Source organism: Aquarana catesbeiana, linkage group LG04 (assembly GCF_042186555.1).
Source record: "Aquarana catesbeiana isolate 2022-GZ linkage group LG04, ASM4218655v1, whole genome shotgun sequence".
Lineage (NCBI taxonomy): Eukaryota > Metazoa > Chordata > Amphibia > Anura > Ranidae > Aquarana > Aquarana catesbeiana.
Window position 1 is genome coordinate 463711097 of NC_133327.1, and position 12257 is coordinate 463723353.

Consider the following 12257-nt stretch of genomic DNA (forward strand, 5'->3'; position numbering starts at 1 on the left):
ATTCTGTCAGGTATTGTGAGCTCTGTGGTTTTCTGCTCTTTAATGCCTAGCGTGTCAGCTATGGCTTTAAGAAGACTATCCGTGTCCTCTGAGGGAAACAGGCTGCTCTCTGCAGTGTCATCTTCCTCATCAGAGTCTGAGCAGATTCCATCCTTCGATTCAGATTGCTCAGATTCATCTGAATCTTCTCCTTGTTCTGCCTGTTCCTTGTTACCTGCAGGAACGCATGTTCCGCTGGTAGATGGGATACTGGCCTGACCGATACTTGATGGCACTTCCAATTTTTCAATAACTCAGCGTAGTGGTGCCATGGTGCTCTAAATTTCTTTCTTGAAAGAGTTGAGCAGATCTTTCAAATTCCCCTGCGATTCTTTGGCCACCATTTTGTCTATGCATTTCTGACATAGGGTTTTTTTCCACTCTGGGGAAAGCCTGTGGCTGCATGAAGCACATGTTTTGCCTTTCGCTTTCCTTTCCTCAGGGCTCTTTGCCTAAAAGCAAGCATAGTAAAAAAAGGTCCCCGTGAGGTAGGCGGTCAAAGACTGCCTGTAAGTAGGCAGTTTTATGGAAAGGTTAAGACAGAGATAACTCTTGAGTATTCTGGCTTACCTTGGAGCTGTCCTGGCTCGCAGGATCTACAGGGCAGGGTGGAGAATCATCAGACATGGTCAGCCACCAGGATCCTCTGCTTAGAGGGGCCTTTTTAACTGCTTCCTGCATAAGCTCCGGCCCCACCCCCAGCTGACCCTGTGCAGGTTGGTGGATACACCTGCACATGCCGCTGCCGTTGCTATACTCCTCCCAAGTGTACAAAAACTAATAGAAAGGGACACGCTCTGAATGCTAATTTTGTAATATAAATATATATATATATATATATATATATATATATATATTTTCTTTTAAAACATATGCATTTATTTTTTCTTTTAAATTCCCGCCCCCGGAAGTCCCGAGTGTCCTGCTCTGCATCCTCCCGGAAAATGGCCGCCACCCGGAAACGGAACCGCATCACACCGTGCCGGCGCCAACTTGGCACACCCACAGGGCCTCCGTGGAGAGGACTGTACCGCGGTGTGCTGAGGACACCATATGCGGTGAGCACGGAAAGCAGGCGGGTGGGCCGCTCTGCATCTCCTTGGAGATACCAGCCGCGGACACCCAGGGACAAAAGAAGACAGACAAGAGGAATAAACAAAAAAGTAAGAACAACCTACCCGATCGGCAGCCTGTGGCAGCTGTAAGAGCTTTAAAATAATGTTTCTCAACTCCAGTCCTCAAGTTCCCCCCCAACAGGTCAAGTTTTTAGGATTTCCCTCAGATGAAAGGGCTGTGGTAATTACTAAGGCAGTGAAACTGATCAAATCACCTGTGCAAAATAATGGAAAGCCTGAAAACATGACCTGTTGGGGATACTCGAGGACTGGAGTTGAGAAAAATTGCTCTAAAAGACCCAAAGCCCAGAAAAGGTTGTTCCTCCAGATGCAGAGTAATGCACACTGCATCAATAAGGTTTGAAACAATCTTCACAATTACAAGAGCTATGGTGCTTAAAAGTCTTTTTCAGACACAGACTGTTGAAACTCTGAATAATCTATCAGCCCAGAAAGCTAAAAACAGTATTAGAACTCATTAACTGCAGCAGCAGTAGGCTGCACGTAAGCATTCATGTAAATATTTTTTAACAGAAAACATTTAATTAAACAATTGCTGTTTCATCACAGACATCGACGTGAACATTTTAAAGTGGTTGTAAACCCTTACACACCACTTTAACTTACAGGTAAGCCTATAATAAGGATTACCTGTAGGTACTGGAAATATCTTCCTAAACATGCACAGTTTAGGAGATATTTCCCATATACCCTTGCACCGACGTCATCGTGCCATTTCTAAAGGGCTTGTGCCGTGTCCGTCTCCCGAACGCATGCGCGACTCCAAACAGTCACAGAGTCCACGCCCCCGGAAGGAAGAGGAGTGAAGATGGACACAGCCACCAGTGGGGACATCGTGGGCTTCGTTTGCAGGTAAGTGGAACATAATGGGCTAGTAGGCGTTGCCTACTAGCCCATTATGTTTTTACTTTGCAGGAAACAAAAGGGGAAGTTAAACCCATCAGCGTTTACTTCCTCTTTAAAGTAGTCATCACATAGGTTACCTTGCTCCTCCTCAGCAGTCTCAGAGGTGTTCATAAAAACACCTCCTGTTCCATCATTTTCAAAGTCTTCTTCACACATACTATCAAGAGAAATGTCTTCATCATCATCATCATTTATATCCCAGTCAGAACCAGAGTCATCTTTCTCCATTTGTTTCTTAGCCACATTTTCTCCTGGTTGAAGGCTCCTAGAAGGCAAAAAAAATTAAAAATATGCAGCATAGCTTCAGTAAAGGTGATATTAGGCAATGGAAATTAAGTGTATTGAGAACAATTAAATTAATAAGGAACTCACATTCAACGTGTATCCAATCACTTAACTGGCAATACTGTCCAGAAAACATTGCAACCAAGTTTAAATGGAAAGTGCAGTTGCTTGTATATAAGAAGTTTTTTGTTATTGGGGATTTAAAAAATGAAATATGTCAATTTTCCTCAAATTGCTAAATATTAAAGAGATGTTCAAGCCCCCCCCCAGACAAATACTGTAGCTGCTGACTTTTATTATTAGGACACTTACCTGTCCAGGGTTCCCACGAAGTCGGCACCCCAGACAATTTTCAGATCGGCTGTCGGGTGCTACCGCCGCCATTACCAGTATGGAAACACGGCAGGGAAGCCTTGCAGCTTCACGGCCGGGTCCCTACTGCGCATGCGTGAAGCGCGCTGCTTTTTCTAATTAGCCTGGCGGTGGGGGAAGCGGGAGGGGGGCCGAAATTCCAAGGAAGTGGGGAAGGGATACCTGTCAAAAGCAGGTACCCATTTCGCCCTCCCCCTTAAAGGTACCAAGTGTGTGTGTGTGTGTGTGGTGGTGGTGGTGGGGGCAAACAGATAAACTTTTAAGTGGAACTCCGCTTTAAATACTGCATTCTAACTATTTTCCATCAACAGGTCTAGGCTTCATTTTAGCCTTTTTTGTTAAAAAAATAAAATAAAAAGCACCTGCAGCTTCCAGAGCTTAATAGAGCTAAAAGAAAAAAATCTACTGGCTTGCTCTCTATAGAGAGAATCCATATCACTCTGCAAAATATGCATCATTAGAGCATTCGGCAACAAATGTATTTTTGCACAATAAAGATTTTTGCTCAATGGCTAGGCCATTTTTTTGCGATACGGCACTGCGTCGCTTTAACTGACAAATGCGCAGTCATGCGATGCTGTACCCAAACAAAATTGACGTCCTTTTTTTCCCACAAATAAGAGTTTTCTTTTGGTGGTATTTGATCACCTCTGCGGTTTTTATTTTTTGCCCTATAAACAAAAGGGCAACAAAAAAAAAAAACACAATGGGGTTTATTTACTAAAGCTAAAGAGTGCAAAATCAGTCACACTTCTGCATAGAAACCAATCAGCTTCTAACCTCAGCTTGTTCAATTAAGCTTTGACAATAAAACCTGGAAGCCGATTGGTTTCTATGTAGAAGTGTGACTGATTTTGCACTCTTTAGCTTTAGTAAATAAACCCCAATATCTTTTACTTTTTGCTATAATAATTATTCCACATTTATTTTCAAAAAAACACATTTTTTTCCTCAGTTTAGATCGATATATATTCTTCTACATATTTTTGATAAAAAAACCAAAAAAACGCAATAAGCGTATATTGATTGATTTGCACAAAAGTTATGGCGTCTACAAAATAGGGGATAGATTTATGGCATTTTTATTAATATTATTTTTTTTTACTAGTATTGGCGTCGATCTGCGATTTTTAATTAGGACTGTGATATTGCGGCGGACAAATTGGACACTTTTGATACATTTTTGGGACCGCTGACAATTATACAGCGATCAGTGCTATAAAAATGCACTAATTACTGTATAAATGTCACTGGCAGGGAAGGGGTTAACACTAGGGGGCGATCAAGTGGTTAACTGTGTTTCCTATAACTGTGGAGGGAGGGGACTGACTGGGTGAAGAGAGAGATCGGTGTTCATACTTCGTATGAATACACGATCTGTCTCCTCTCTCCTGAAAGAACCGGGATTTGTGTGTTTACACACACAGATCCCGGTTCTCCTTCTGACATGAGCGATCGTGGGTGCCCGGCGGTCATCGCGCCTGCCGGCACTCGTATCGGCCCCGGGCACATGCGTGCGCCCCTAGTGGCCAAAAGGCGAAGCGACGTAAGGTAATGTTGTTTCACCCAGCTGTGCTATTCTGCCTTAGTAAAACTGTAGCGGCTGGTCGGCAAGCAGTTAATCCAATACTGAGTGCTTGCTAACAAAATAATAAGTAATGATCACATTGGTATACTGATGCATAGAGTAGAAGCAGGCCTGTAACAAGCAGTACATATGCCTACTACAAAAAAAAAAAGGTATATTTGCCAACCTGGCTAAGACATCCAGCTGGGTTACCTGGATCAAGGACCGGTTGAACATAATTATAAGCTTTTGGTAGATAAGACCCTTTACATAAATTTAAAATTCGTATTTTGCCATTTGCCTAACATTCGCATTTAAATTCAACAATGAGGTTCTTGCAAGTAACCATAATATAACAGTGACAACTAGAAATGTGTCAGGAACCATGAATCAGACGGAGACAGAAAATGCAGGAAAAATCACACCTTTTAATATAGCATTAAAAATTGTATAAAAAGTAAACGTAGTCAAAACATAGCCACGGCTCGGTAATCAAAGTGGGTAGTCAGTGCAAGCCAGTAAATCAGGAAGCCAGAGATCAGAATAGTCGGAGACGGCAAACAGGATCAGGAACCAGAAGGGACGTCAGCCAGGCAAGTCTTTAACAAGAACACAGCAGAGAATCTACAGATATGTTGACCAAGGCGAAGGCATGGGAGAAATGAGCCAGGCAGTTTAAATAGCCAGAAGGGGCTGGCTGATGAGCAGGAAATGTTCACCAGGTGAGTCACTGTGAAACGATAAGTGCTGGCAATTAACTGACAGCTGAGCACTGAGAAGGGAGGGCTGAGCCCAGCCCTGACAGAGAGTAAATGCTGGTGTGTGAAGAATTTGCACACACACATCCTTGAGGAAAGAACTTTGCTTCTATGAAGAGAGGCAACTACCTAGTGAGCAGATTCCATCCCAATCCTGTGAGGATGAACAATCCTTGAAACTGTTGTGAAGGAGGGACTTGGTGGAAGTCTGCAAAAAATTGTGGAGATAAGTGGAGGTTGAAAGTCTGAAAACAAGGGGGATGACAGTTGTGAATTTTATTTTGTAATCCAGAGGAACTGCCACCTGCATCCAAACATCAAAGATGTGTGAAAGATGTCCACAAATGCTAACAGACATCACCTTACCCTGGAATGCAGAGGTGGGAATGAACCTCCAAGCCGAGAAGTTCCTTCCTCACACTTCGAAGCCTGCAGGATATAGAAATATTTCACAGTACCTAAGCTCACTCAATTTCACAGTACCTAAGCTCACTCAATGACGCCCTGAAGAGATGGTCTTCCACAAATGGGTCTGGGTCAGCAAGGCCTACAACAGTTGCATGGCAGATCCCACCAAGGAGTGCATAGAAGCAAGCAGAAAACAAGATGTTACAGGGGGGAAATTATAGTCTACTAAGGTCCAACACTGCACAAAGTGTGGTTGTAGGCTGATGGTGCTAAATGGCCATAAGCAACAATGGGCAGGCTATAAGAATTAACTCAGATTACTATGTTGTGTGTCTCTCTCAATCACAGTATAAGGGTGAGGAGGCAGCTGCACAGTTTCCTTACAGAGAGCACACCCATTTTCATGTCAGCTCTCATTTCTAGCAAGGAAACCATTTACCATCTCCCGCTGGTGAGAAAAAAGGAGGTTATGTCGTAGTCATCCACAGAAGTCTCAAAATTACATAAAGAGGAGAGCAACCGAAGCCAAATATGTACAGCATACTGACTCTTCAGTTCGGTTGAGGCAATATAAAGCTATGGCTTTGTACCTAAAAAGCATTCTGCCAGTTAGCGCTGGAAGGTACAGAAATTCGAGATCCAGCATCCAAAAGGCACATCCAGGGTGGCTCGCTGCTAGAAGAGAGAGCCAAGCTGTGTAACATGATACATTATAGACTGCTCCAACGTGCTGCACAGGCTCAGCTCTGCCATTCACTCACATACACTGAGCAGCCATAGGGAAGGAGCCAATCCCAGCAGCAGGACAAGGAGGAGCAGCAGCAGCCTGGCTGGCCACCATCCCCTCCCATACACACAGAGGCATCATCTCCCAATCCTCTACTGCTGGAATGGGAGGAGGCTCCCTGTGCTAGAATCTCTCCACACCAGCACCATTAGCATCTAAAATTAGTTGGCTTTTTAACCCTTAGAGGACACCTACAAGACAAGACTTAACCAGAGGAACGCTTGGCTCGCTAGCCACTGGAGGTGTCAGGAGGATTCAAAGGCCCTGGCTGGGTATTAGCCACAAGCTCTAACAGCTTGTATAGCTGGTAAGCCTTCAATTTATGTGGTGGTGGATTCACAGTGTCCTTTGAATATTGAAGATCCCTCACAGGGTATTTCAACATTTATTCCCTGCTGAGAAGCATTCCGGAAGAGACTTGTATATATTATTTTTACACCTTTTTAATTTTTTGTATCTTTGTTGGCTCATCTATTATACTGTATTATCTATGACATTCACCTATTTGTTGAATTGGTTGCCTTTGTTTCACTCAACAGGTTACTCTTTTTTGTCACTTCCTAGGATTCACTTGTTTTATTATTTTTAACTGCATCTGTATTGTTGACCACCCTTTATCAGTTCAACATTGCAGGGTTTTTATTTTGTTAACCATATCACAGGTTCATGTTCATTAGATCATATTTATTTGCCTAATTTATTCATTATCAGCGCAGCTTCTTTTTTGTTTCTTATCTGTTTGGTGTGTATTTCACTTTTGAGTTGCAGCTTTTTTTTTTAGTTATACCAGCGCAGTTTTTTCCTTTAACATCCAGGCATGCCTTAACCACTTGCCTACTGGGTACTTTTAGCCCATTCCTGCCCAGGCCAATTTTCAGCTTTCCGTGCTGTCACACTTTGAATGACAATTACGTGGTCTTGCAACACTGTACCCAAATTCAATTTTTATAATTTTTTTCACACAAATAGAGCTTTCTTTTGGTGGTATTTAATCACTGCTGTTTTTTTTTTTTTTAATAAAAATAAATAAATAAATAAGAGCGAAAAGTTTGAAAAAAAAAAAAGAGAAAAGTTTTTCTTAGTTTCTGCCAGTAAATTCTGTAAATAAGTCATTTTTCTCCTCACTAATTGTGCGATGTTGAGGCTGCACTGATGAAGCGGGACTGAAGGGCACTGATGAGAAGGCACTAATATGCCACACTGATAGGTGGCACTGGTGAGCATTTATAGGCAGCACTGATAAGCAGGCGCTGATGAGCACCGAAAGGCAGCACTGATTGGTACTGCTGGGGCCATACAGTAATCCGGGCCATCATATGCTGCTATCCCATAATGAGAGCGCATCCCACCCCGTTTTACTATACGGCGGGCGGGAAGTGGTTAAAGAGACATTGCCCTGTAAGGCTGTTGCACTGAATCCTCAGTGTACAGATTGGTAGAACCTGCAAAAGCAGCTGAAATATTTAACTTACCCTGGTTTTCTGTTAGTTAGAAATCCTCCTCAGTAGACCTTTCTTACAGCCAGTCAAGAGCCTGTCACACCTGCATTTCTCCTCATTACTATGTTGTGATGCAGAAGCCACACCGACCAGGCACCATGTTTTTGAAGCTAGACAGTATGGCAGAGGTACACACACACACACACACACACACACACACACACACACACACACACTACTGTGCAAAAGTTTTAAGCAGGTGTAAAAAAGTGCTGTAAATGAAGAATGCTTTCAGAAATAGAAGTGTTGATATTTTATTTTTCTTAATTAACAAAATAGAAGGTAAATGAACAGGAGAGAAATCAAAATCAAATCAATATTTGGTGTGGCCACCCTTTGCTTTCAAAAATGCATCAATTCTTCTAAGTACACTTTACACACAGTAACTCGGCAGGTAGGTTGTCCCAAACATCTTGGAGAACGAACCACAGATCTTCTGTGGATGTAGACTACCTCAAATCTTTCTGTCTCCTTATTTAATTCCAGACACCAACGCTGTATCCTGGCTTAGGCTGACAAGGCCCAGGCCAGCACTTTGCAGGGGGGCAGCACGGAAAGAGTCCCTGCCAGCTTGCGCTACACTATTAGAGTAGCACCAGTCTTATGGGGCGGACTGGGCTGGGAGGCAAATTAGTCTAGCACCCCCATAAAGCGGCCGCGCTGCTTCCGGTATGCGAGCAGCTGGCATTCCGCAACTGTGGGATTTTGACTGTCATCTCATCCTGGACCACAAACCTTCCTCACTGTACTATGTTTTCTGCTGCACCATTGGCATGGTTATATCTTCTTAGTCCTCTCCATAAAATTATCAGAAATTTGTGCTTAAAGTAGAACTATAGGCAACACTTTTTTTCATTTTGGATAGAGTAAGGGAGGGTTATAACCCCTGTCAGTTTATTTTTTACCATCCCAGTCCCATTGCAGAGATTTCCCTTCACTTCCTGCCCCATAGCCAAACAGTAAGTGAGAGGAAATCTATGCAAATGAAGGGAATCCATTGCCCCCCAGGCCTTCAGAACTAGTGTCCCCACTCGAAAATTGCAGGGCGGGTCTTAAACAGCAAGGGGTGTGGCCTTGACAGGAAGGGGTGGGTCATATTTAAATTAAGGGGTGCACGAGTTTAGTCAGGCCTAGGGCAGCACAAAACCTAAATACTCTACTGCCAGACAGGCTTGATGATGTTGAGATGAGGGCTCTGTGGGAGCCAAGCCATCACTTCTAGGACTCCTTATACTTCTTTACATTGAAGAGAGTTCTTAATGACATTGGCTGCACATCTGCTGTCGTTTTCCTGCAGCAGAATAAATGCGGAGCCAATCACACGCCTCCCTGATGGAATGGCATGATGGATAATATCTGCCTGTATTTCTTTGCATTGCAGACACCATTGATCTTGACCAAATCTCCAACTTCATTTTCAGAAATGCAGCCCCAAACTTGCAGGAACCTACACCATGCTTCACTGTTGCCTGCAGACACTCATTCTTGTACCCCTGTCCTGGCCTTCGTGAACAAACTGCCTCCTGCTACAGTTAAACATTTTAAATTTTGACTCATCAGTCCAGAGCACCTGTTGCCATTTTCCTGCACCCCAGTTCCAATGTTTTTGTGCATGGTTGAGTTTCTTAGCTTTGTTTCCATTTCTTATGGATGAAAACATAGGAGCTCCACTCCAATCATCCATCATGCCATACCATTAGTCAAGCAAATTTAGTCCCAATTTTTTTCTGCAGGAGGACAATGGCCCCAAACATGCAGCCAACGTCATCAAGAACTATCTTCAGTGTAAAGAAGGAGGTCTGTCTGCGATTACATGAAGAGACGGAAGGATCTGAGGCAGCCTACATCCACATAGGATCTGTGGTTAGTTCTCCAAGATGTTTGGAACAACCTACCAGCTGAGTTCCTTTAAAAACTGTGTGCAAAGTGTTCCTAGAAGAACTGAAGCGGTTTTGAAGGGAAAGAGTGGTCACACCAAACACGGATTTGATTTGGACTTCTCTTCTGTTCATTTACTTTCTATTTTGTAATTGATAAAAATAAATTAACACTTCTATTTCTGAAAGTATTCTTAAATTTACAGCATTTTTTCAAACCTGTCTAAAACTTTTGCATGTGTGTATATGTACATACAAACACAAAAATACATACATATCCTTTTTCTATCTTACCCCGCAAAATCAATATCATGATTCACTCCAGTGTAAAAATTATCCCCTTCAAGGGAATCTGTAAACATAAAAAAATTTCAATTGTGAGTAATGTTATACTTTACATACATTGAAGTTTTACATACATTTTCAATTTGTGAATAATTCTAAAATGTTAACATATGTCAAGAAATTCATTTATAGTTAAGAAATAATCCTAGTGCTTGCTGTTTTGTTTTCAGATCTGTCACAAATTAGCTTATAAAACCTTGTAAAGGAAAGTGAACCACTGCTTGGCATATTATTATAAAGTGTAATCAAAATAATAAAAAAAAAAAAAATAGGAATTTGACTTGCTTATAAATGTCATATTTTGAAGTACAATATATGACGTGGAAAGGATACTCAAAGACCCTGGGTTATAGGCAATTGGATCATCCTTCAGGTGACTGGACACTGGCAAAGCATTGCTGGATACAACCCCCTGGGCATACCCCTAAGACCCAACCCCACTCCGTGAATGCAGTGTTTTTTTTACAAGAGCAATGAAGAGTAACACAGGAACAGAGGGAATGCTGTCCTGTATTGTACCCCAAGGTAAGGAATTTACAGGTGAGCCAAAATTACCCTCATCTTATTCGTACAGTACAGGACACAGGCTGTGGATATTCATAGACCTGGAAATGTCCCCACAAAATGAACAAGAAAGATGGGCAAGAAAAAGGTAAACAGAACTGTGCAAACAGGCCCAACAGCACCAAGTGTCAAATGACCCAGCTCAAGAGTGCTGCAACAGGAACCTTGCAGCTTCAAGCTGCATCCATACAAGTTTGAATGAGCAGTTGGTAGAACTTGGAGAAGGTATAAACAGAAGTCCAGGTGATGGCCTTGCAAAGCTGGGGAACAGAGGCTTGATGGTGGAATGCACAGGAAACACCCACCGATCCGGAAGAGTGAGCACATAAGAGTGCTGGAGGTGTCTTTTTTAGAATGTGACCTCTTCAGATGAGAACAGAAAGAAGCGCTTCTAAGTGCAATAAAACAAGACTTCATTAGCCAAAATGCGATTAAAAACACTTATAATTTTGGCTAATTAAAGTCTTGTTTATTGCACTTAGAAGCGCCTTCTTTCTGTTCCATATTTCTACCAGAGTCTGCTTCTCTCCATCAGCGTGCTGCTGACATGCACCTCAAGACATCTGCCTGCCTTTATCATATTTTCACCCTGCACCAGGCTTTGAACTTATGATTTTAGAAGGGTCTATTTATCTTAAACGCCCTATATCCTACCTCTTTCAATAGTGAATTTTGAGGCAGGATGTCTTTTGTGAGGCCCTGATAAAACAAAGAGAATCTGTCTTTCTTATAGATGTTGTAGCATTTAGATGACTTCTACATCTGATAATGTCCAGACAGTGAACAGCAATATCTTTAGAGTGCTTAGGAGCATGGCATAAAAAGGTAAGGTCTATGTATTTGTTAAGGTGAAAGTTAGGTAGAAATGCAGGTCTTGGGCGCAAGACTACTTTGTTTTTGTGAAGGATCAGGAATGGCTCATTACATGACAGAGCTGCTAGCTTCAAGACACATCTGACAGGCGTGATGACCACTAAGGCCACCTTGCAGGAAAGATCAAGCAAAGAGTTCTCTGATGAGTTCAAAGGATGGTTTCTGGAACAAGATGGACAAAGCCGAAATCTGTCCCTTATAAGCAATTAGGGTCAAATTATATGTCAGTATTACATTGTACATCCCTGTATGTTGTGGCTGTTCAGGTGCTTATCTAATAGTTTTTTGAAACTATCTATGCTCCCCGCTGAAATAACCGCCTGTGGAAGGGAATTCCACATCCTTGCCTCTCTTACAGTAAAAAACCCTCTATGCAGTTTAAGGTTAAACCTCTTTTCTTCTAATTTTAATGAGTGGCCACGTGTTTTATTAAGCTCTCTTCCGCGGAAAAGTTTTATCCCTATTGTGGGGTCACCAGTATATTTGTAAATTGAAATCATATCCCCTCTCAAGCATCTCTTCTCCAGAGAGAATAAGTTTAGTGATCGCAACCTTTCTTCACAACCAACATCCTCAGGTTCCTTTATTAGCTTTGTTGCCCTTCTCTGTACTCGCTCAATTTCCAGTACATCCTTCCTGAGGACTGGTGCCTAGAACTGGACAGCATATACCCCAGGTGAGGCCAGATCAGAGTCTTGTAGAGTGGGAGAATTATCGCTTTATCTCTTGAGTTGATCCTCTTTTTAATACATGGCAATATTCTGTTTGCTTTGTTAGCAGCAGCTTGGCATTGCATGCCATTGCTGAGCCGATCTACTAGGATCCCCAGGTCCTTTACCAT

At 42.4% G+C, this 12257-nt stretch overlaps 1 protein-coding gene across 1 annotated transcript in view; it reads right to left on the reverse strand.

Moving 5' to 3' along the window:
* CEBPZ (CCAAT enhancer binding protein zeta) overlaps window positions 1–12257 on the reverse strand; it is a 259115-nt gene that overhangs the window by 28373 nt on the left and 218485 nt on the right. The window contains exons 11-12 of the mRNA XM_073627558.1: window positions 9929–9986; window positions 2159–2346 (exon numbers count right to left, since the gene is read on the reverse strand). Coding sequence (XP_073483659.1) covers window positions 2159–2346; window positions 9929–9986 — 246 coding nt within the window. The remainder of the gene's footprint in view (window positions 1–2158; window positions 2347–9928; window positions 9987–12257) is intronic.